This window comes from Chlorocebus sabaeus, chromosome 22 (assembly GCF_047675955.1).
Source record: "Chlorocebus sabaeus isolate Y175 chromosome 22, mChlSab1.0.hap1, whole genome shotgun sequence".
Lineage (NCBI taxonomy): Eukaryota > Metazoa > Chordata > Mammalia > Primates > Cercopithecidae > Chlorocebus > Chlorocebus sabaeus.
The window spans coordinates 32,749,254-32,773,461 of NC_132925.1; the positions used below are offsets into that span (position 1 = coordinate 32,749,254).

Consider the following 24,208-nt stretch of genomic DNA (forward strand, 5'->3'; position numbering starts at 1 on the left):
GCAGCGGGCGCTCACCCACGTGCAACCCAGGCCACAGGAGTAAAGTCTCTCTGCCCGCCTTCTGGGAAGGGAGAATGGCGGCGCCCAGGCTGCGGCTGAGAGCGGAAAAGCTGTTTGCAATGCCTGCAGTGCTGGAACTACTGAGCCGCTCTAACAGCACGTCCCAAGCCTTTGCTGAGGTGCTGCGGCTGCCGAAGCAGCAGCTGAGGAAGCTGCTCTACCCGCTGCAGGAAGTCGAGCGGTTCCTCGCCCCCGACAGGAGGCAAGACCTTCACCTGCGTATCTTTGACCCGAGCCCGGAGGACATCGCGAGGGCGGACAACGTCTTCACGGCCACTGAAGGGAACCGCATCGACTACGTCAGCTCTGCCGTTCGTATAGACCACGCCCCGGACCTCCCCAGGCCTGAGGTAAGAGGCGATTCTCACGGTTCACCTGCGCGCCGGCGTCACAGCGCTAACAGCTGTCCCGGCTGTCGGGCTCGCGGGTGATTTTGCTGTTGTATTTTCTAGCTTTGTGTGAGCGCATGTATTATTTTAACTAAATAGATATATGCCGATGCTCCATGTACGTGGGGATACCCGATAAACCCATCGTAAGTAGAAAATGCAGTCAATACCCCACAAACCCATCGTAAAGTCAAAAATCGTTAAGTTGACCCGCTGTAAGCCAGAGACTGCCTGTATACAGTTTAAATTATTTTGGGAATGAATATAGAAGACTTCAAAGGGCTTTAAAAGGTTTTCAAACCCAAACTTCGCATTCAAAAAATTAACTCTGTCCTTTTTTTCTCCTATTTAACTTAAGCAGGGAAAACATGCCAGACAAATTAGACAGAATTTAGACAGTGAAGAATAGGAAACGAGTAATTGTTTCACATATGAGATGGTCCTTTTCAATAAGTAACTTTCGCCTAATCTAAATTTCCTATCATTTGCAAAAATAATAATTATCTCTAGATGGCAATAATGTGGAAAGTTTTTTATAACAACGTTTATTAGTGAAATTTCATGAGTGAGCATTTTTGCATGTCCTGCAATTTAATGATATTCTGTTCTAAGTCTGCTAAAAGGCATCTCAGCTCTCCATGTGTATTTACATTAAGTGCACCATCGCCCAGAGATATTTCATCTAAATATATGTAGAACTGTAGTCAGATATTTTGTGTAAATATATGTAGAACTATAGTCAGGATTCAAGGAGTACCTCAATTATTTAATGATTTTGAGACAGCCATTGCTTTTTTATTTAAGCTTCTAAATTACTGGACTTTTTTGTAATTCGTTTTTAAAATTCAGTTTAATCTACATAATAGCATTAGATTTGCTCTGGCAGAGCATTTAAAATTTTTGCAGGACTCCGATCAATTAATTTTTAAGGAGTGACCAGAATTTTCCAGGACAGGTTCCCTGGCCCCTGCCCAGTAAATGTTCCCCAGTTGTCTTGATAACCACAAATGCCCTTAAAATCTCCAACATGTCCCTCAAGGGGCAGTACGGCCGTCATTGAGAACAACTGATTGGCATTGTACCCCATTCCCTCAATACCATGTTCAAAAGCAGAGCCATGTGTATTAATGGTTACTATCGGGAATATTCTGTTGTTTTCCACACTATAGAGGAGAAAAGCTTAATTGGAACAAGAGAGATCAAGGGAAAAGAGTACGTTTTTAAATTGCAGTGGGGTTACAGTATACCATGGGGGTGCCTGAGAAAATGTGCTTCCAAACATGTAGTTGTACTTTTCATCTAGTTCTGTTGAACTACATTTAGGTTTTACCCTAAAAAGCTTTGTAAATATGAAATGCGTAATAACAGTTGCATATATTCTTGAGTAGTGTAGTGAAACTAAAAGCACAGATTGTAGATATACATGTCCTGAGTTCAAATCCCAACTCCTTCACGTTGTAGCTGTATAATTTGGGGTTATTGTGTTCTCTCATCCGTAAAAAGGGGATAATATCACCTACTTCCTAGGATGCTGTAAAAAATAAAATAAAATATATGCTGAATGCTTAAAATGGTGTCTAGCACATTGAATTCATTCAATAAATATTAGCTATGTTAGAATTTGAAGTTTTTTGCATCTAATGCAGAATATCATATACAGCTAGTACTTAACTTATCTTCTTTTTTCTTGTATAAGGTGTGTTTTATAGGCAGAAGCAATGTTGGAAAATCATCCCTAATCAAGGCTTTATTTTCACTGGCCCCTGAGGTTGAAGTCAGAGTCTCCAAAAAACCAGTATGTTGAAGTTTTTAAATATGTTTGGACTATCTCTTGGATTAACTAACATGAATAATAAATGCTGGAAGGTATAAGAAATCATAATTGCTAAGTTCCTAGAGAAGTGATTTCTTTCAAAAAAGTAATAAAGTAAGACATCCTAATGCCTGTGTATTTCTCTGAAGAAAAGGAAGTGTAGCTGGATTTATTTTAGTAGTCTAGACAGTATCTTCAGAAAATCTTTCTTTATCCAAATTTTGCAAAGAGTTGCCAAATAAAGTGTGTTATTGTCATTCTATATTTCCTTCTGTAACAGTGATCATCTAGTTCTACATTGATTGTAGGGGAAATGGCTTTTAGATTTTTCTTGCTTTTTTCCTCCTAGAATCTTTTTTAAGGTATAAGGTACATGAATTAGTTACACAAACACATTCAGCATATTCTTATGTGCTTGTTTTCCTAACCAGTCTGCTGTAATAGCTTTCTATCACTTTCTAATTCCCTCTGCTTTCTTCTCAATGACGCAGTCTCTACCAGTATCTAAGATACCCTTTCTTCAAAATCACCCCCACTTTCTCTCACCTTATCTGGCCACGGTAAACCTTTCCACCAACCCTAATGTTCACTATCCCTGTGTATGTGCGTGCACGAGTGCACACACACCCCTTTCATTGAGTTGGAACCCTTCCATGAAACTTCACTAGGTCTTTTCTTGCTCCCCACTTCATAAAATGATTCTCTGGCTCCATTGCTAATTATTCTTTCCATTCCTTAACCCTCCCGTCCTTACTCCTGCCCTGCCTTACCAAATAAATCAGCTAAATGATCACTTCTAAGTAGAGTGATCTCCTTCCTTTTGTGAGAGTACAATGGAGGAAATGTATTCTTGACATTCCCAATCTGTAATTCTAAAATCATTTTCCTATAGACAAGTAAACTGACTGGGAACTTAAAATCATTTATAAAAATCTTTCCTTTGATAATATTTGTTCTAAGATCCAAACAATTGACTTAACTTTTAAAATTGCCTATCACGCTGGGCGCAGTGGGTCACGCCTGTAATCCCAGCACTTTGGGAGCCCGAGGCTGTCGGATCACCTGAGGTTGGGAGCTCGAGACCAGCCTGACCAACATGGAGAAACCGTTTCCACTAAAAATATAAAATTAGCCGGGCGTGGTGGTGCATTCCTGTAATTCCAGCTACTCGGGAGGCTGAGGCAGGAGAATCATTTGAACCTGGGAGGTGGAGGTTGCAGTGAGCTGAGATTGCGCCATTGCACTCCAGCCTGGGCAACAAGATCGAAACTCTGTCTCAAAAAAAAATAAAATAAAATTGCCTATCATAATCTTATCTTTTCTGATTAATATATGTCCTATGGACATAAAACTACGAATAAACCAGTTTTCATCATCTGTGCATCAATTTTAGTTGCACAAACATTTTGTAATTATGTTGTCTATACAGTAAAAAATTATTTAATGAAAGCACTAAAATCCACCTAATAAAATATGCAAAACATCTTGATTTTAGGGAAGCAATAGTCTAGGTATAGGAAACGATCAGACTTTGGATCTAGGTTTTATGAAAATGTGTATGACTGATGGTAAGCATTTTAACCCATCCTTGCCATAATTAGTTTCTCTTTAAAGTGGAGATATATTGTTCATCAGAGAACGTTGACTGATGCAGTCACAATTTAGAACAGGGTGAATTTGTCACTAAGAGTTAATCCAATAGGAAAGACTCCAAAATATTTTGCCCATATGTTTCTAATATGGAATCTAAAGTTCTTCTTAAGTCATACAGATTCTTTTTTTAAAATGAAGCAAAAAGTAGTATGATCTAAACTTATCTCCAGCCATTCCCCTTCTGTCTTCTCTTCCTGTTCATCATCAGCATAGTTAAGGTTATATGTACTTGACTTTTAATAAATATTGGTTGATTAACTGGAAAACATTTTGAATCATTAAGTAGATGGAGGACATATCTTAAGACAGCTTTTTTTTTTCTATTTACTTTATCAGGGACACACAAAGAAAATGAATTTTTTCAAAGTTGGAAAACATTTTACAGTGGTGGACATGCCAGGTTATGGCTATAGAGCACCTGAAGATTTTGTTGACATGGTAGAGACCTATCTAAAAGAACGAAGAAAGTAAGGAAAATATTTTCTTATAATAGTTATACATTTAACCCCAACACATGTTTTCATCAGTAGAGTATTATATACATGATTAACACTTCAGTTTTATCAAATGACTTATTTTATAAGGTCCATTTTATTCTCATAATATTCCACAATACAATATTTAGGGCCAAGGTTTATACTGCTTGCTTGTTTTCTGTCTGTGGTTTAGTTTACCCCTAATATTAAATTTAAGTGTTTTCCCAAATTTTAATTGAGACTAAAGAGTACTCAGCATAGTTAATTTTTTTTTTTTTTTTTTTTTTTTGAGACAGTCTCATTATGTGACCCAGGCTGGAGTGCAGTGGCACGATCTGGAGTCACTGCAACCTCCATCTCCCGGGTTCAAGTGATTCTCCTGCCTCAGCCTCCCAAGTAGCTGGGACTACAGGTGTGCACCACCATGCTCAGCTCATTTTTGTATTTTTAGTAGAGATGGAGTTTCACCATGTTGGCCAGGCTGGTCTCGAACTCCTGGCCTCAGGTGATCCACCTACTTCGGCTTCCCAGAGTGTGGGATTACAGGCGTGAGCCACTGTGCCCGGCCCATTAATTTTTTTTTTAAACCAAACTCTTACTTGGCTAATTTTGAAAATGAAAATTGTTGGTTAAAATCAGTAAATTCTGATCATCTTAAAATACTTCAGACATCAGATCTGCTGCAAATAATATCTCTTTTTTGTCTCCTTATGTAGTCAAGTAACAGTTCTGTTTCAAAAATTGCACCATATATAGAAAATTGATGTTAATCTTTTGAAATGTAAAAAAATGTTTATAAGTATCTTATTTGTTGTAGCTTTACATAGAGGGTAAAATCAAATATTTACATAAGAAAATACAAAATATAATTTGTCTGGTTTCTGTTATCTATTAGTGTTAGGGTAATAAAGGCCAAGGTGGGCAGATCACAAGGTCCGGAGATCGAGATCATCTTGGCTAACATGGTGAAACCCCGTTTCTACTAAAAATACAAAAATTAGCCGGGCATGGTGGCGGTGCCTATAGTCCCAGCTACTCGGGAGGCTGAGGCAGGAGAATGGCATGAACCTGGGAGGCAGAGCTTGCAGTGAGCCGAGATTGTGCCACTGCGCTCCAGCCTGGGCAACAGAGCGAGACTCCATCTCAAAAAAAAAAAGAAAAAAAAAATTCTATACAGGCCAGGCATGGCAGCTCATGCCTGTAATCCCAGCCTTTGGGAGGCCAAGGCCAGCGGATCACTTGAGGTCAGGAGTTCGAGACCAGCCTGGCAACATGGTAAAACCTCAACTCTACTAAAAATACAACAACAAAAAATTAGCCAGGCATGGTGGTGCACGCCTGTAATCCCAACTACTCAGGAGACTGAGGCAGGAGAATCACTCGAACCCAGGAGGCGGAGGTTAGTGGCCCAAGATCGTGCCACTGCATTCCAGACTGGGCAACCAAATGAGGCTCTAAAAAAACAAAGTTTTCTAACTAATGGTTAATTTGATTTATATAAATTATGGTTTCTATAATTTATAATCTGTAATTTATGGTTAATTTGATTTGTATCTCTTTCTCCTCGAGTTTAAGCTTTTAGAAGAGGGAAGTCACTCATTATATATCAAGTCCCAGGCAGAATGTCTTATGTCCAATATATCCTTATTGAATTAAGTTAATATTTAGTGAATTTAGTTATTGAAAGTAAATAGCACTGAGACCTACTGGACTGCAGGATAAACTTCTGGCAAATTGAGAATTCCTTTTGCCTGAAGAAATTTTTTAATTTTGGATTGAGATTTACTCCAAGGAGAATTTCTTAGTATAGTAAGGAAGAGGGGATAAATGAATGGGTATATTTTATATTGCCATTAATCTTCTTTTCTGCATGCTTATAGCTTGAAGAGAACATTTTTATTAGTGGATAGTGTTGTTGGAATTCAAAAAACAGACAATATTGCCATAGAAATGTGTGAAGAATTTGCATTACCTTATGTGGTAAGTACTTCCTTTGAATCATGGTTGCAATTAGAAATAATCAGTTCTATGTGCATCTGTGTGTACATGCACCTTTTAACAATTGAGCTTGTGTTGCCTCCTCAAAAGATAAAGGAGAGTGCCTTTTGAATAATCTTTTCAATTAATCATCCGTTAATATTAATTAAAATAAGTTCTGTGGCACTTTTATTCTTTTCTGTTGCTCAGCTGTATGTTTTAAAAATTAAAGGTTTCTTTCAGCTGTTCATTTAATGTTCTTATGTACTTTTCACTTTTTCTTTTTATAGCAACATAAACATTTTTTCAGAAAAAGTTAACTCTTTAACAGTAGCTTGACAGACAGTACTGATAAGAATGTGAATAAAACTGCCACTTTAAAAGTTGCTTAACTAATTTAAAATTTTAAAATTATTCCAGGAACATAGCAGCCTCCAGCACACACTAGTAGGATTTTTATATTTTTAAAGCAAACAAAATTTCTTCTGGGAATTTCTTTCAAGTATTCTTTGTCTTTTGACCTAGAATAGAATACAGAATTGTAGATTGGTATCCACATTAATTTTGCTTTGTGAGACTTCCAGATAAAATAGCACTCTTAAAGTTTATTTCCAAAGAAAAGTGAAGAACACAATAACTATAATTTGGTTTCAAAAAGATGTCAGAAAGCCACTAATATGTAGAAGTGGAGTTTAGTACAAATCACACCAAGTAACTAGTTAGCCACTTTTGTTTTATTCTTGGGGTCTTGGAATTCTTGGGGTTTGCAAAAGCCCTATGAAGCATTAGAGACAATTTATTAGGAGTCAAAGGATTGATAGTCTACCTAGTAAAAATGCCTAAATATTGCCAAACTAAATAATAGTATTCCTTATTTGGTATCACAGATACTAGTTTATGAAATCATATGTTTTCCTCAATTTTAATTGAAAGGAAATAGTACTTTCTTCATTGGAAAAGGAATTGGAATAGAGAAATTATATCTGTATCTCCTTTTAAATATCAGTATATTTGCCTTTATGAGAAAAGACTCCCATTTGTGGAGGGATTCACAGGTCATTAGAAACCACACACTTTCTGCTTCTCACTATGGGAAAAACACTGGAACCATGTTTTTCCTCTGCTCTCATACCACAACAATTAGCACCTATTTCTGTGGCCAAATATGTAGGGGTTTTTTCTTCACCAGCAAGCAGTGGACACCAGCTCGGTATCTGAATATTTGATTCTAATACTGTCTACCTGGAGATAACATCAGATCCCACAGACTGAGGATTCAGTCCCCAAGACGACTACTCCCACCCGCCTTCAGACACTAGTCACAATTTTGGGCCTCTAGAATATCTAGACTGGCTTCAAGTTGGGGTTCCCACTACCCCTTCTTTGGGTCTGATTAATTGCTGGAGTGGCTCACAGAACTCAGGGAAACATGTTTTCTGATGGTATTATAAAGTATATTACAAAGGATACAGTGAAGATGCACAGAACCTCCATGTCCTCCTTGGGCATGCCACCCTCTGGGAACGTCCCTGTGTTCAGCTATTTGAAAGCTCTCCAAACCCAGTCTTCTGGGCCTTCATGACATCAGCATCCCTTCTCCCAGGGCATGGGGTGGGACCCTCTCTGGAATGAGGGTCATATGACCCACAATGAGAAAGGTGAGGGAAGATTACAAGTCTTGTCTTGGAGCAGGTGAATGGAAGGCAGGAGGTCAGAGAGATTTTATTTCCTGATGCCTAACATATCCAACATTAAAACAAAAGATTGTAACAAGGGCTATGGGAGTTATGAGAAAGGAACCGTGGACACAAACCAATATATGTATCATGACATCTCACTCCTGCCATTAGTATCTTTTATGACTAAAAAGCAAAAATGATTTGCCAGGAAATTTAATTTTACAGAAACTCACCAGGAATACCTGGTGGATTAAGGTTTTATTTTTAATTGATTTTTGTAATCATCCATACTTTGACCTTTTCTGCACTACGATACTTGTCTTTGGACAAGTAGAATTCTGGACTTACTTGGAATATAACTAGTAGATACAACCTACAAATAGCCTGATTTCTTCTTTAGAGTATAGGTCAAAAAATGATTACAAATTGACAATTTTATATAGATAAACCCAATATTCATTTATATATCTTAAGCTATCAGGTATATTGTGATCATATGAACAATTGCAAATGTAACTCCAGGACCCTTCTCATTGATCTTTCCAAGATATTATCGCCCTATGTGGTTAAAGCACTATTAAGCAGCAGACACACAGCGTATACTTTGTGTTTCACACATTTGCTCATTTAATCTTCGTAGCTACTCCTTTATGGGTCATTCTTTTTGTTTTATAGATGAGGAAATAGGTACAGAGATAAATTTGCACGGGTCACCTAGCTGTGAATGAAAAATTGTAGCTAAAATGTGTAAAATTATTAAGAACCACTTTATTTCTAATGCATAAAAATTTGTTTTCTTATAGATTGTATTAACAAAAATTGACAAATCTTCCAAGGGACATCTCTTAAAACAAGTGCTTCAAATCCAGAAATTTGTTAACACGAAAACTCAAGGATGTTTTCCTCAGTTGTTTCCTGTAAGGTAAGAGTTGTTTTATTTTTTGTATTTTATGAAGTAACATGAGAATGATGTGGGTTTTAAAATTTTTTTATTTCAATAGTTTTTGGGGAACAGGTTTTTGGTAGTGTGGAAAAGTTCTTTAGTGATTATGAGATTTTAGCACACCCATCACCTAAGCAGTGTAGTGTACAGTGTACCGTGTGTGTAGTCTTTTATCGTTCGCCCCTCCCACTTTTCCCCATGAATCCCCAAAGTCCATTATATCATTCTTATGCCTTTGTGTCCTCATAGCTTAGCTCCCGCTTATCAGTGAGAACATACAGCATTTGGTTTTTCATTCCTGAGTTACTTCACTTAGAATAATGGTCTCCACCTCCATCCAGGTTGCTTCAAATGCCATTATTTTGTTCCATTTTATGGCTGAGTAGTATTACATGGTACATATATACCACATTTTCTTTATCCACTTGTTAGTTGAATTGTTTTTATAACTTTATATACTGAAAACCTGTAATACTGTCAGTATCTCTTAAAGTGTCACTTAAAACTAGAGGCATTTGAAGGCCAGGCGCTGTGGCTCACACCTGTTAATCCTAGCACTTTTCGGCGGATCACCTGAGGTCAGGAGTCCAAAACCAGCCTGGTCAACATGGTGAAACCCTCTCTAGAAAAATTAAAACAAACAAAAAAAATTAGCCAGGTGTGGTGGCACACGCCTGTAATCCCAGCTGCTTGGGAGGCGGAGGTTGCAGTGAGCCAAGATCGCACCATTGCACTCCAGCTTGCGCAACAGAGCAAGACTCCGTCTCAAAAAAAAAAAAAAAAACTAGTATATCCATACCTGAGAAACATTTTGGCTGATCTCCATACTGATGGACAGACAGAGGGATGGATGGATGTAGGAAGACAGATAGAAAAATAATATATACAGTAACAGTCATGGTAATTTTTTTAAAACCTGAAAAGTCTAACAAGGTAATTGAATATTTGTTACAAAAAAGAACAAACTAAAGAGATCAAGACTTATTCTGGAAAACAAAGCAAAACAGAAGGTATAGTGAAATTTTTGGAATCATGAAGGAAATGGATCAGATATTGATCATCAGATTTTAGGATACTACAAGACGGGGCTGGGGGAAGAGAAGAAAGCTAGAACACATTAAAAGATGTTCTGCTTTCATACATGAAATCCTAAGAATTTGCAAATTTTTTTAAGTTGATGAATTCAGATGTTATCTCTGAGGAAAGGAAGAAAATTATTTTTTTCTTTTCTTTTCACAGCTCTGTGACCTTTTCTGGAATCCATCTGTTGAGATGCTTTATAGCCAGTGTAACAGGAAATCTTGACTAACGGTTCCCAGTTTAGCTGAAGATTCAAAAAAAAAAAAGAAGCTTTATGCTAACTGGAGTTAAATACCTAGAAGAATTCCAACATTGTTTTAAATGTTGGGCATCTGTAACTTCCAGGAGGATCACTTCAGCTTTAAAACAAGAATTTGCGCCTGGGGGGGGAGTTTATAAGTAATTGAATTATGGTGTTCATTAGAACAGCTACTAGCTGATTCCCCTGTTTTAACAAACTGACGAGCAAGAGCACAGCCATAAAATGAAAACCCGTTACAACTATGTAGAGAAGGGTTTGACATTTTATTGGGCTTTTGTCTTTTGAAGAATATGTCTACTACGTGTATTTTTTTTTTTAATGTTAATATGGGCCAGGTAAAAGGGGGCTGCTTTTCTGTTAAGCATCAATAGGTAAGTTGATGGATAAATGTTACTATGTACGCCTATTTTTTTGAGTCCTTATTTGAATATTGAAAACATTCTTGATAAAATGTGTTAGTCCATGTTGGAAACAACTGAAAGAACAGAATTCAAGTTCCAGTTCTGATGTTTATTATATATGTTGGATCTTGGGCAACTTACTTGATTTCTCTGAAATTTATGTTACTGTACCTTGAAAGCTATTAAGAGTAAAATGGTTTTACAGCAGGTAACATGTGAGAAGACAGCTACATATTTGTAAAGCCAAACCAACAAAGAAATATAGCAAAATTCACAGGTAGATTACAGGAAATGTCCTTTCACGGGGGAAGTAACATTTTCACTAGTGAAAAAGCAAAAAACAAAAATAGCTTTAAGTGAAAAAACTAATTTGCAAAAGGCAAGAGAAAAAAGCTGATGGGACAGTTTAGACGGCTACATTTAAAATTCAGAATGGAAAGATAAAGCCTTTGAACTAAAGGTAATAGAAAAGATTTTTGCAAAGGTGCCACTGACCTATTCATGTAAGTGGCTTAGCTTTTCAAAGTAAAGCTGAATATTAAAAGGTTATAGCTGTATTGCTGGATAAAAAATTAATTAAAGCTATAAACCAACTTCATGGCTTTTTTTCAGAAAATAATCTGAATATATTGTCAGTTGTATAGTTGATGGAATTGGTCTAATCTAACCCGGAATGTTTTCAGCCAGAAAAAAGATTTTTTAAATATAGACATTCATAAAATATATAGTAACAAAAGAGTTATCTTGGAAGTCATCTTTTTGTCTGTCAGTGTTACTTTACTGCTTTGATTTATCCTTGGTTCTCCTATAAGCAGAGCCTGAGCCAAAAGCTTACATATGTAAATTTGGGAAGTGATCCCAGGAAACAGTGGCAAAATGAAACAAGACAGGCCTATTAACGACATATTCATTGAGTTAGCCAAAACGTAGGCACTAGTGCTAGATCTTGAGGGAACTTATGACAAGTCTTAGGAAATATGTGTTCTACAGTGAGCAGGTCTATGCAACCTATCCCTAAAGACTGAGGGTGCTGAGATGCCAAAGAAAGAGGCCGACAAATCCATTGTGTCAGAAACATTTATTAGGGACTTATGCACAGAAGCCATGTCTCAGGCAGTGACGAGACAGTGGATCCCCGCAGTTACCCCCGACCCAGGGCTTATATGCCATAGTGAAAAGGGTTTACATGCTTCAGAAGGAACATGTGAGACACTGAAGTCAACTCCTCAGGGAAAGGCAAGAATGCTGTTTGCAACATAGCCTATAATTTGCCAGGATTTACAGTGAGTGTGTGTTCTTTTAACAGGTAAAAGTAGAAATCTCAGAGGCATTCCTGGAACTGGTTATCAGAAGTCAACATGGTAGATTAGCATCCAAGATGGAAGTCAGCCTCACACTGTGCCTCTGAATTTCTTTGAGGAGGGGATGGGGTAGCCCCACACCTCTTCTGGGTTGTACATACCCCAGTGCTAGGCAGTTCCTGCAGCTGTTGAGAAGCCCAGGGGCAGGAAGTGAGCCGTCCCCAGAGCAAGAGGCAAGGTTCAGCCCTACTTGAAAGTGGTTACCACAGCAGTGACTTTAGTATGAAGGCCAAGAGGCTTTGAAGTGACACACACGAGGTCTCAAACACTGCTCTTATAAATGGCCTGTGTGTCCTAATGCCATCAGAAGTGATAAAGTTGGTGCTAGGATGTGGGTAATCCTAGCATTTTGGCAGACAAAAGTGGGCAGATCCCTTGAGTCCAGGAGTTTCAGACCAGCCTAAGCAACATGGTGAAACCCCATCTCTACACAAAGTTTTTAAAAAATTAGCCAGGGCAGGGTGGTGCCTGGAGTCTCAGCTATTCAGGTGGCTGAGGTGGGAGAATAGCTTGAGCCCAGGAGGTGGAGGGTGCAGTGAACTGAGATCATACCACTGTGCTCCAGCCTGGGCAACAGCGCAAGACTCTGTCTCAAAAGTAGTAATAATAATAATTCACTACGATGACCCTGACAGTAGTTTCTAATCTCACTAGGTAAGTTACAGTTTGGTATACTTTAGATTGCATTTTTTTAAATGATAAATATTTCGATTTATTTAGAAAAACTGATATAGAATACTAAATTCCTTATAAACATACACATTGTCATTTTGTGTACACATGTGAAGCTTTTTTGCCATTTTTACAGAATAGTAAAGGGCAGAAGACAGGAAAATGAGGAGATGAAGATACTCCAAAAGAACATGAATGAATTTGGAAACAAATGCTAGACTGGTGTGGTCCAGTCCATGCTGTATTGTCCTTAACTCACTGAACCTCCCTGGTTTTTCCAATGAAAGATAAGCTCCAAAGTTTATTTCAGCTATAAAAGTTTCATTCTTGAAAAAAAAAAAATCCACGTCAATTCCAGAAACCTAAGCCAGGGGAAACTGACTAGCTCAGTGAAGCCACATGCAAGTAGAAGCAGCAAGACTGAACCTTAAATCTCCTAATTCCCAGGGAGTTTTTTTCTGAATCAGCTAAATGAAGTCTTGACTGGGAGTTTTTTTCTGAATCAGTTACATGAAGTCTTAAAAAAGGCTACTTAGGGGACTGGGTGCATCAATATAGACAACTCTCAGCAAATAAGCCCTATGGTCCACAAAGCTATACACCAGTTCTCTTACGAATTTACCTTCCATTTCCCAATAGGTAAAGGAAACATATTGAACACAAGGACACTTAGAAGCTAATGGCCATTTCTAGATTTGTCTGGAATGAAATCTCCTTGGTATTGTCCATATTTTAAGGCACTAAATGGATACTACCACTTGGTAGGAAGCCAAAAGGAACATGAAAAGTGACTAGAGATTAAAGATTAAACCAGTTTACTTAACAAGGCTTCAGGAGAGAAGCTAAAGCAGTGTTTACGTAACTGGATTTGGGGCCACCTGGATCAAAATCACGTGGGCTCCATGTTAAAAATACAGATTTCTGGCCCTTGTTTATAAGTCTCTAGTAAAGGACTAATCTGCATCTTTTAGCAACCCACCAGGCGATTCTCAAAAAGTCTAAAGTTTGAGAACCACTGGTAGATAACTGAGAAAATGCAGAAGGCAGACAGGGAAAGAACAAAGTCAAATAAAGAATGGAAGGGAAATAACTTGTTACGATAGGGTGGCTGAGGAAAAGGAGGATGCAGTACATAACTAAGGTACTGCTTTGGTTTTCTTTAAATCTCTGTGTAACAAAAGTTAAGGCCACTAGAGAAGCTTAATAACCTAATTCTAGTAAAGGAGAACAGTGGAAAGATACCTACCTCAAACTTCACATCATTATTTGAAAATACTCAAGATGTACTCCCTCAGAGCAACAGTATGAGCAACATCCCCTATCAGATGACAGCATCAACACCAAATTATAAATGTTCTAGCCTCATTCCTGGGTCTACTTTGTGTCTCCTAACCTGATATTTTCATTTTATTTTCTCTACCTGTTACCCTGTTATATTTCATATGTAACCATAAACCACCTTATATCCTTTTTGTAAAAAGATTTATTTGGAATCAATCACTGGTAGCCAAATAAATACAATTAAAACCTCCTGGAGAACTCCAAACGCACTTCAATATGAGATAAGCTGAGCAAATGAAGAGAAATAATGGTTGTAACCAGTCCCTGGTAATACAAGCAGTGGCAAACCTTGATATCAATTCCAACTTACAAGACAGCATAACTGTCAGGAGCTACAAACCAGTATTCAGAGGTGGACCTATGTACAATGGAACCAATTAAGGCCAAAGTGACCTTTCAGGTGTTTCCTTGCTATCCCCCACCCTCCCTCCTCATTTACCTCAAGACACAATGGTTTTTGCAAACGATTATTAAATTGCCCAGTAAGTCATAAAATTATTCAGTTTTTCAGAGACTTACTGGCCTCAAGGAATTACATCTGCTTCTCAAGGGTAAGCTGTGGCAGATTTTTCATATTAACACCTGGCATGTAGTTGAAACCAAAAAGAAATACTTGTTGATGAAATGACACAGTGCTACTTTATATGTAGACTGAACTGAACTGAACTCCTGTGCAATGCTGCACAAAAGCAGCTCCTCTGTGAGTCCAGGTGGTACTTCCAGATCTTAGCAGTTCTACTTAGAACACTGAACGAGCCTTGTTAATCACTTAAAATTCTCACATATGAACACCTAAACTCCCATTAAAGCAAAAATATCATCAATGTCATCTGTCTCCTTAATGGTTCCTGATGTACTGTTTTTATTTATTTGCATCACTGTCAACGAATCAGTTTCATTTTCATGGATGCCTCTAAGATTTTCATGCATCATTTTCTCCTTAGTTTGTATGACAGGCATTGAAACTCCACTATTCAAGAGCTGCTTACTGTTAGGGTAGAGATCAGTTCTATGCACAGTACAGTGTGAGAGTCTCCACTTAGCACTGGTATCTGCAGCAGTCTTCTGAGTCCTTTGAGAGAACTGCTGAATTTCCCTTAAAAGAGTCGACTGCAACTTTCTCTGTGGTTTACTTTGTCTCCGTAAAAATTTATTCTGTGATCTTCTCTGTCTCAGATGATGCTTTGAAGTTTTGATACCTGAGCCACGAAGAAGGTGGTTGCAAATAGACGTTTTTATGCACTCTAGTTTCTTTGGCAAACTTTAAAAGACAGAGAGGAAAAATCAGGGCTTAAGATGCAGAAAAACATTCTTTACCAACTGAAAAGGAAAATACACAATTTATCTACAAGTCCTATGCCTGTGTACAATCCCAGAACCACATTGAAAAATGTGTCACCCCCAAGTCTGTTTTTTCAGAGCACAAATGCCCTCTGATTGAAGTGTAGACGAATGTGTCCCCATTTTGCTTTCAAACTCTCAAAAGTACAGCCGCTAGCAATTCGCTGAATGGTGAGATACCCCTGTACTTTTAGAGCATTTCCCTCATAACTGCTAAATCTGTTCATAATGTAATGAATAGACATGAGAAAACATCACAAATGAAAAAATCTGCCAGTACATACTAATCCGAATCTGGATAATCAGCTTCATGGTGTAGCAGGAAATGAACAAGGAAAAAGGAATAAAGGCTAAGAGAAGTTTATAAAAGAATGTGAAGACAGGGCTTCTGGCCCAGACACACTGACAGCCTTAAGCTACCCTAATTATGATTCATATGTCATCTTCAAGTTTGGAAATTCAGAAATCAAACAGCTGATCATTTTAGGTGTTTTGCTTCCACACAGGGTACACTGCCACAAGGTTCATCAGTGCCTTACTGAATTGTTTCACTGTTTGTGATAGATTTTAAAAGATGGGCATGGATATAAAACTTTGAGGAAGCCCATTATAATAAATCATGATCTTTGCTTCCAAACCATTTTCTTATCTTACTATAAGCAGTGGCTTTTAAGTGGGAAGAAGGTGGGTGTACTTCAGAGTTGAAAGGAAAACAGAGGACCTGAACTGAGTTCCACATCTAATGCCTTGAGCAAAATCCTCCATTTACCCATCTATGAAATGGGAATAATACTGTCTACCTCACAGTGTTATTATGGACATTAAATAAATTATGAAGTTTACTACAAATATACTAATGAAACAGCAAAACAGGGCAGTATATGAAGCAGCACCGTATCTGGTAAGTACTGAGTAATGGTTTAACCAATAAACACCACTTTGCCACCCTTCTCATTAACTTTTAGTTGTTACCTCTGCCTCATCTACCCTTGATTTTAAACCTAATTTTAAACAGAATGCTTCTCTCCATCTCAGGCTGCGTTTCCAGCCATAAGACTTTTAGATTATTACACACCTTTAGGGGACCCATCTCAATGTAAAAACCCCTCAAGCACTTTATTTTTCCTATCACTTTTAATCAAAATGTGTTACAAAACCCTCACTGTATACTAATTTTTTTCTGAAACAGGAATATATTTTCTGTAAACTTCAAAAGAAAATTTAACAACATTTTTAATATGTGCTTCCTCCCCAGGAACTAATTTTAAATCCCTAAATAGCTCTATAACTATGTATAAGAAATTACGGGGCATGCACAAGATATTTCTTAAAGAATACAATAAAAAACAAATCAGAAAATTGCCTCTGTGAAGGTGGAATAGGCTCTTAATACCTATTTGTGTTTGAAATCATTACCACTAAGCCCTGAAGTGTCTAATGTCTAACTTCATGTAATACTTCATGCAATACTGGTTCACAAGCAAAGATAAGCACCCTTAAACAGTTCTGAATATAAAAATCACAGAAAAGAAACATAGAGTCCAGCTGATACAAACAGTAGCAAGTAGCAACAGTACAAGACCCCAGCAGTCTTGGGTGGGCCTCACGGGAGGCAGGCACCTTCTGCTTCTGCTCTCATGCCCTTATCCCACTGCACTGCGCTGAAGCTATCTGCAGAAGGGCTGCCTTTCCAGAAGACCCTGAGCTCCCTGAAGACCAAGTCATGTCTTTATGCAGTTGTATCCTCAGGCTCAGCACACCAGACATTCTTAACGGTTCCTGAATGAGCAGATGGAAATGATGAAGAGCATAAATGACTGAGGTCCAATTAACCTGTTTATCTTCTTTTTCCAATGATACAGTTTTGCTCTTACAACAAAAGCAGCAAATGGAACTGCAGTTTGAGTACATCCCAATTTAGCCCCACTGCGGCTGCTGGACATCACATTTTAAAGAAAAGTGACCTGAATATACACTTTTACTCATAACGACAACAGAAAAAGTAAAGGAACATAATTTTTGCAATATACCTACCTAGTACCTTGAGCTTCCAGATGTTTAAGCCGGTTGCTTTTAAGAAGTTTGTTACCCAGAAAAATGGCCTGAGCCTTGAGTTTTTTGCTCCTGCACCATAAAACTGCCATCTGGATTTCTTCAGAAAGTTGTGTGAAGGACTCAGCCTCTCGGAATCTTTGCACAACACTTTTGGCATGAGGAGCTCCTATCACTTTCTCAGAAGAATACTTGGTTGTCTTTAATCTGGATTGAGAACATTTAAAATCAAAGCTGGTCTCCTGAAACGTGAAAACATGAGAAAAATATATTGGACATGATTGTAATTATATGACAACAGGGAAAGTTAGCTTATAATCAAAATTTAAAAATTAGAATTATCAGTCCCTAAATGCTTGAAGTGATGGATACCCCATTTACCCTGTGATTATTATGCACTGTACGCCTGTAACAAAATATCTTATGTACCCCATAAATATATATGCCTGCTACGTACCCACAAAAACTAAAAATTAAAAAAATAACTTGTCAGTCTTCAAGGAAATTTTTTTGCTCAATAAGCTTTCCTTATGTCTTTAAAAACTGAATTTTTCTCCACTGCTCCAAATACAAGTTGTTTTGTTCCCCCTCTGTACCAGGACAGGTCCCATCCGCAGCTGAGTTAGACTGACATAGGAAAGCTAACATAAATATTCTAACACACATATCTCACATACACAATAAAACCCCACATGATTAAATACTGGTCAAAGCCTAATTGCAGAGGGTTGGGGATCACTGGAAGGCCCCTCTCCTCTATACCAACAGAATATCACAATTCGTTTTTCACTTATTTCCATATCCTGAGCAAACCTCCTCAATTTAGAAATGTTTCTGAAAACAGGGAAAATATGGGGCCCTGCAGAGCGCCCAGCAGAATAAGACCATTAATCAGTTAATGCCTGCCTGCCTGCTGAGTATCTGTTAAAAATGCTCAACCGAGCAACACTTCCAATTCTACTTCAACCACCTCTGACAAGGCACCTTTACTTCTTCAACCCCTTCTTTCTATACCAAGTCGCATTTGGATTTTACTAACGTTTACTATTTCTTTATGAAAATATGCTGCCTACGAGATGATCTGCTCTATCATTCATTCAAAGCTTACCTTCTTCCAAATTTCTTACACTCAAAAGGCACTTTTACAGAAGTAGAAAAAGTTTTAACATAAATATTCTATGTTTGGTGACCCATGTCAATAGTTTATGTTTGGTGATCAACAGAAGTAGTTTACTTTAAAAGCTAAGCAAGTTACTGCTATTTGCTAAAAATATAGTAGCAATTAGTCTTGAATAAGAGGGATCCTGACCCACCAACTTCAAAGCCAATCACCTACAAACAGGGGCACTGGCTGCAGAAGTTTCAAGGCTCACAAAGCACCGTAGTTCTTGAGATACTGTTGAAAAACTATTCTGGGGACTGGTGAATGGTAAAGAAGACAGACTATGAAACCATACTGCCTGCATTCAAATCGCAGCTCTGCCATTTATTCACTATGTGGCCAAGTTTCTTGGCCTTTCTATGCCTCAATTTCCCCATCTGAAACATGAAAATGGTAATAAGCATGCCCACCTCACAGAGCTTCTGTGATATAAATACATGACTTCACGCATATAGCACTTAGAACAATGCCTGGCACAGAAAGTATTACTCCTCACTCTGAATTCATGAATTAGAACATCAATGGAAGCTGGAGTCCTTAGAGCTCAAGAAAGTATGCTTAAGAATTCTTAAATAAAAGAAGTAAACTAACCCATGAAAAATATCAGAAGTAAAGATACTTTGCAAAGACAGGATTAAAAACAAAAAGTCAAGTTAATGAGTAAAACAGTAATGCTGATATACTTATATGCTGCTAGGTCCAGAACAAACAGAATTTACAGACATTAATCAATCATGTTAAAACTTGAACCTCAACAAGAGTAAAGGAATAGCTTCATGACAAAACGATGAGGATGATGACCAAAATGACAGTAGCTAATAACATCTAACTCCAATTAAATGCTTACCATACCCCAGACTGCCGAACGCTTTACATGCATTAAAACTAGCACAACCCTATGAGGCACATATTACTATTACAAAAATAGAGAAACGGAGAGATCAGGAAACTCACAGAAGGTCACACAGCTAGTACCAAAGCCAGGATTCAAACCAACCATCTGACTGCAAAGCCTATACTCTTAAGCTGCAGTACAATCCATACTTAACAACAGATCTTACGGTTACTTTAAAATTCTAGAGAAACTCCTACTAAAATATTTCTGAAGGTACTCTATTAACTGAATTAACTAGATATATTAAAAATCCCCTGCCTCCATTCATTCAGAAGCACACACTGACAACTAAGAAGGCACTAAGCTTAGAGCTGGGGATAAAATGAGAAGATTCAATCTCTGCCCTTGGTAAAAAGCATCCTCTACAAATTAGCAGAAATCATAAGCTAAATTTAATGAAGCCAGACAAACCTGAGTAGCTTTGTGTTTCAGCTGGTTGCAGAAAGCCCTCACATCAAATTCTGATGACTTTTCTGTGGAGGTGGAAAAATTGCAGATACAAAACCTTAGGCATACGATTTTCAAATCTACAACAAATTCTTAAGTGCATGACATTTCTTGCCAAATTACCACAAAATAAATAAAGGAATAAAGCAAGCAAATAACTAGGAAGCAATTACAGAAACAAATAACTTAAAGTACTCAAGCTTAGAAAGCACAGGTATTATCATACCTCTCTATAGATAATGTAAGTCAAAATTAAGATGTGAGATGTTGAATTTCCTTCTATGCAATGCCTATTACTTTCAAAAGGTTTCCTTTTTTTGTTTGTTTGTTTTACTAGAGTATGTGCTGTATCAAAGCAAATTACCTTTGAAGACTCTCTTATTCTTTACTGGCTGTCCAAGATCCACTTTATTCTGTACATTGATCTTTATTTGTTTAGCTTTTTTGGAAATTCCAAGTAAGGTTTCTTCACTGGCTTTTGGTGACTGCTCATTCATTAAAAACAGTTTATTTAGCAATTTAGTTACTCCTTTAGCTGCAAAAGCTGTAGACGTTTTTTTCTTAAAGGCTTCAAAATATGGCTGTCCTAAAAATTCAGTGATATCAGAAGGGAAGGTAAAATCTTTGAAGTAAGGCATTGGTTGAATCCTAGAGACCTCTTGAAGCAATCCAAACAAAGGCTCATATAACAAAATCAACCTTTTTAAAACACCTTTATAGAGAACCCTAGAGAAAGAAATAGGAGCTCATTAATTAACTAGTAATTACAATTTGCAGATTACATAATAAACTGCAAGACTGAAAGCTGAAAATAAAGGGCTATCAAGGTCCTCCAGTACAGATAAAAAATACTATGGTGCACACTTGCAAACAGCCAGATTAGTCCATCCCAACAGAAAAATCCAAGTACCAAATGTTACTCAAAAAACTGTAGGATAGTCTACCAGGAAAAAAATATACATATTCAAAAAGTACTACATGGAGAAATGTACAAAAGGATGCATATCAAAGTCTTAAGTATAGTAGATATTGAGATTTTACGCAAATTTCAGGTTCTTCACATTTTTCTTTTTAAATTTCTTAAAACAGGCATGTATTATAATCAGCAAAAATTAAAGCTATTTTCATTACAGAAAACAGTATCAAAGGTTTAGCATTTTAAAATAATGATTAGTAATCAGTTATCTCTGATTCTCTGATTAAGTAGAATAATTATAACCATAATAAAACAATAGGAAATAGTATTTGAGATATCCAGGTTAAGATATCAAAGCAAAGTTTTCAATCTCTAAACACAGACACTTTTTTTCTTTTCCCCATCCAATGTTTTCTTATATTCTTATTAGAGCTAATAATCTTAATTGCTTGAAATGGCCCAAAACAGGCCTTCTTACAGATACGGACAAATTATAATTATCCATCAGATCAGTTTCACAATATGTACTGAGAGACATGCAAAAGAATGTCTCTTAGTTAGCAAATATTACCAGCATACATCAACCAAATATGCTCAAAAAAGCAGTGGTGTTTGAGATGAAAAAAAAGAGGCTAGTACATAAGAAGGTCAAAAATTGCATTTATCATTGCCATTAAAAATTAGAAACCAAGTGACAGAAAGAATCAAGTGATATAGCCAGCCCAGGAATAGCATCATTTTAAATGGCCTGTTGTAATATGACTACTGCTAACAATTTTTTATTACTGCAATTCCCTGTCGTAGGCATTAACTTTTTTAATGTTCAATAAAAGCCCACTGATGTTTCACTACAACCTACCATGACCCAGATTTCAATGTGACACCAGTCACTCCCAATTTTTTCAGTTGTTCAGTGTTGGGCTGCTCTCGTGGATTGAGATACAAAGCCTACTCCTTTGATATAGCCATTAGCACTCAGCTTCCCAATCTACCCCCAAAAAACTCTGATCAAATCAAGACAGAGAATACCTGCACCTCCCATAACCCCATAGGAAAATAAGTTTGAAAACTACTAATAAGAAATCTAGGCTGAAAAGAGATGAGAAAGAAATGAAGGATGTCAGAGGTGTGTACATACCATAATCTGCTCACCAGCCCAACCATCACAAGGTTTAAAATAATGAACTCTTGCAAACCTAGATGTTTCACAGTCAAACTGGAAAATCAATTTAAGGTAGAAAACAAAATCAAAGTAATGTGGGTTTTGTAAGTTACAATCATGAATGAAGAAATATATTGGAAGTAAAGAGAATTTTCTTAAAGGTATTAAAGCCTTAAAACATGTTCTATTTAAGAATTTAAATCTTTAAAATATGGTAATAAACACTCTGCTAGAGCTCCCATTATTAAATTTAGTTCTTAAAGTTTAGTTTCTAAGATTAAGAATTTCTAGCTGTCAATGCTCTTAGGATAATACGTGCTGAACAGTTGACAGGCAGTCTCTGGCAATGGCTGCATCAGGCAACTCCTGAGAAAAGGAGGCCAAGAAGCAAAAGTTTAGGAATTCCTGTAGATTGTAACTCCTACAGAGTGTTAGCTTTCAAATAAAAATACTGTTAAAAATATCCAAATAATTCCAATTCAAAAGAAGGTGTATTTAAGATATTCAAGGATACAGAAATGTTTTGCAGCAGCAGTCCAACAAGCGGAGCAACAACTTGCAGGCTCCCAAAACCTTCATCAACACCAACTCCACCACTGGCTGACTGGGGACAACACACACTTTGGTAGGTAAGGGCTGATTTTCACTTGAAAAAAATAGAAAAAGTACATTACTTTCACTTTAAAAAAAAAAAAAAAAGGTTTTTGGTTTTTTTTACATTTACCAGTTAAGGGATATGACAAAGGACTGAAATAAAGAGATGCACAGAGCAAGGTATGGCAGAAGCACAGAGCTTCCACGCCCTCCCTGGGCAGCCCCTCACATGTTCAGCTATCCGCAAGCTCCCTTTACTTTCATTTTTAAGTATAAAGCATTTCTATAGCAGTTTTCAAGTGAAGACTTGCTTTAAGTTCAATGTGAGATAGTTGTGCGCAGTAACAGCCCTCTGATGTTTTAATATAATCTACCATGACCCAGATTTCAACGTCACACCAGTCACTCCCACAGATCAATGTCAGCAGAGTACCACAAACACCAGGTGCCCCACATTAAAACAAAATTTATGCAGCTGAGGTATAATTGGTTATATTCCAACACCAAGCATAGAGAAATCCAAAGGGAGATCACAAGACATTGAGTTCCCAGCCCACCACATCACAAAGCAACTGGACCACTTACTTGGAAGAAAACAACTCAAACAGGTCTTGAATTGAACCCTCCAAATTCATGTTTTTCAAACGCTTTAAACACTGCTCAACCTGAAAGAAGAAGAGCAGCTCAAATTCATGTGTATGTAATGCAGACAGGGTCACTGATTATGACCAGGAAAGCAAACAGTTCTAGATATTCAAAGCATGGAACTATGCTAAATATCACAGAATACCTTATTTTTTTTCAGGGTTGAGAAATCCAAAGTGCAAGCAATTGTTTCTGGTTACAAATTTGGAATTTATCCAGCCAAACACATTTTTAAAATCAGGTGACTCCTAAGAAATCAGTATATGCCACAATGAGCTTGATGTTATAAAGGGGACAAAAGCAAGTATAAGTTATTCTCAAGATTATAATTTTGCTGAGACAGCATGATTTTTATTTTTTTAGAGACAGAGTCTCACTCTGTCACCCAGGCTGCAGTGCAGCGGCGCGATCTCTGCTCATTGCAAGCTCTGCCTCCTGGGTTCACTCCATTCTCCTGCCTCAGCCTCCCAAGTAGCTGGGCCTACAGGTGCCCGCCACCACACCCGGCTAATTTTCTGTATTTTTAGTAGAGACAGGGTTTCACTGTGTTAGCCAGGATGGTCTCGATCTCCTGACCTTGTGATCCGCCCACCTTGGCCTCTCAAAGTGCTGGGATTACAGGCGTGAGCCACCGCACCTGGCCGACAACACAATTTTTAATAGTGAAACTATTAAAACAAAACAGCAAATTATTAACTACTAAATTTCAACAGTCTATAAAGTACCACAGAGATGAGGAAAATGATTGGCTTCAATCACTGAACAAATACATTCTTTGAGTAGATGAAGCTTGTCCTTATGTTCCTCTGCATCTTCCCTCTTCCTCCCTTCTCTCTCTTGAATTTTTTGCCCTTTTGTTTCCTTTTGAACCACAGTTCACTTACTAT

General features: G+C 37.5%; 2 protein-coding genes across 4 annotated transcripts in view; one reads left to right on the forward strand and one right to left on the reverse strand.

Moving 5' to 3' along the window:
* On the forward strand, positions 1 to 13,147 carry GTPBP8 (GTP binding protein 8). The gene is made up of 6 exons (XM_007985805.3): positions 1 to 410; positions 2,146 to 2,244; positions 4,252 to 4,382; positions 6,272 to 6,371; positions 8,851 to 8,969; positions 10,230 to 13,147. The coding sequence occupies exons 1-6, from the start codon at positions 75 to 77 to the stop codon at positions 10,297 to 10,299; spliced, it is 855 nt and encodes a 284-aa protein (XP_007983996.1). The 5' UTR covers positions 1 to 74; the 3' UTR covers positions 10,300 to 13,147.
* RMP64 (ribonuclease MRP subunit p64) overlaps positions 12,982 to 24,208 on the reverse strand; it is a 16,289-nt gene continuing 5,062 nt past the window's right edge. For 2 of the 3 annotated variants that reach the window (XM_007985802.3, XM_073009730.1), the window contains 7 exons: positions 23,262 to 23,341; positions 22,597 to 22,728; positions 22,059 to 22,136; positions 20,369 to 20,730; positions 19,969 to 20,030; positions 17,483 to 17,742; positions 12,982 to 15,368 (listed from right to left, as the gene is read on the reverse strand). In XM_007985802.3, the coding sequence (XP_007983993.3) occupies positions 14,900 to 15,368; positions 17,483 to 17,742; positions 19,969 to 20,030; positions 20,369 to 20,730; positions 22,059 to 22,136; positions 22,597 to 22,728; positions 23,262 to 23,341 (1,443 nt within the window). In that variant the 3' untranslated portion in view covers positions 12,982 to 14,899. The other variant, XM_007985803.3, reaches the window with a different exon arrangement.

What these genes read in the sequence shown, in the direction of transcription:
- GTPBP8 (XM_007985805.3), top strand. Translation starts at nt 75, where the DNA reads ATGGCGGCGCCCAGGCTGCGGCTGAGAGCGGAAAAGCTGTTTGCAATG. An exon ending in TATCTAAAAGAACGAAGAAA is followed by an intron (nt 4,383 to 6,271) that starts GTAAGGAAAATA and finishes GCATGCTTATAG; the next exon opens with CTTGAAGAGAACATTTTTAT. An exon ending in CCTCAGTTGTTTCCTGTAAG is followed by an intron (nt 8,970 to 10,229) that starts GTAAGAGTTGTT and finishes TTCTTTTCACAG; the next exon opens with CTCTGTGACCTTTTCTGGAA.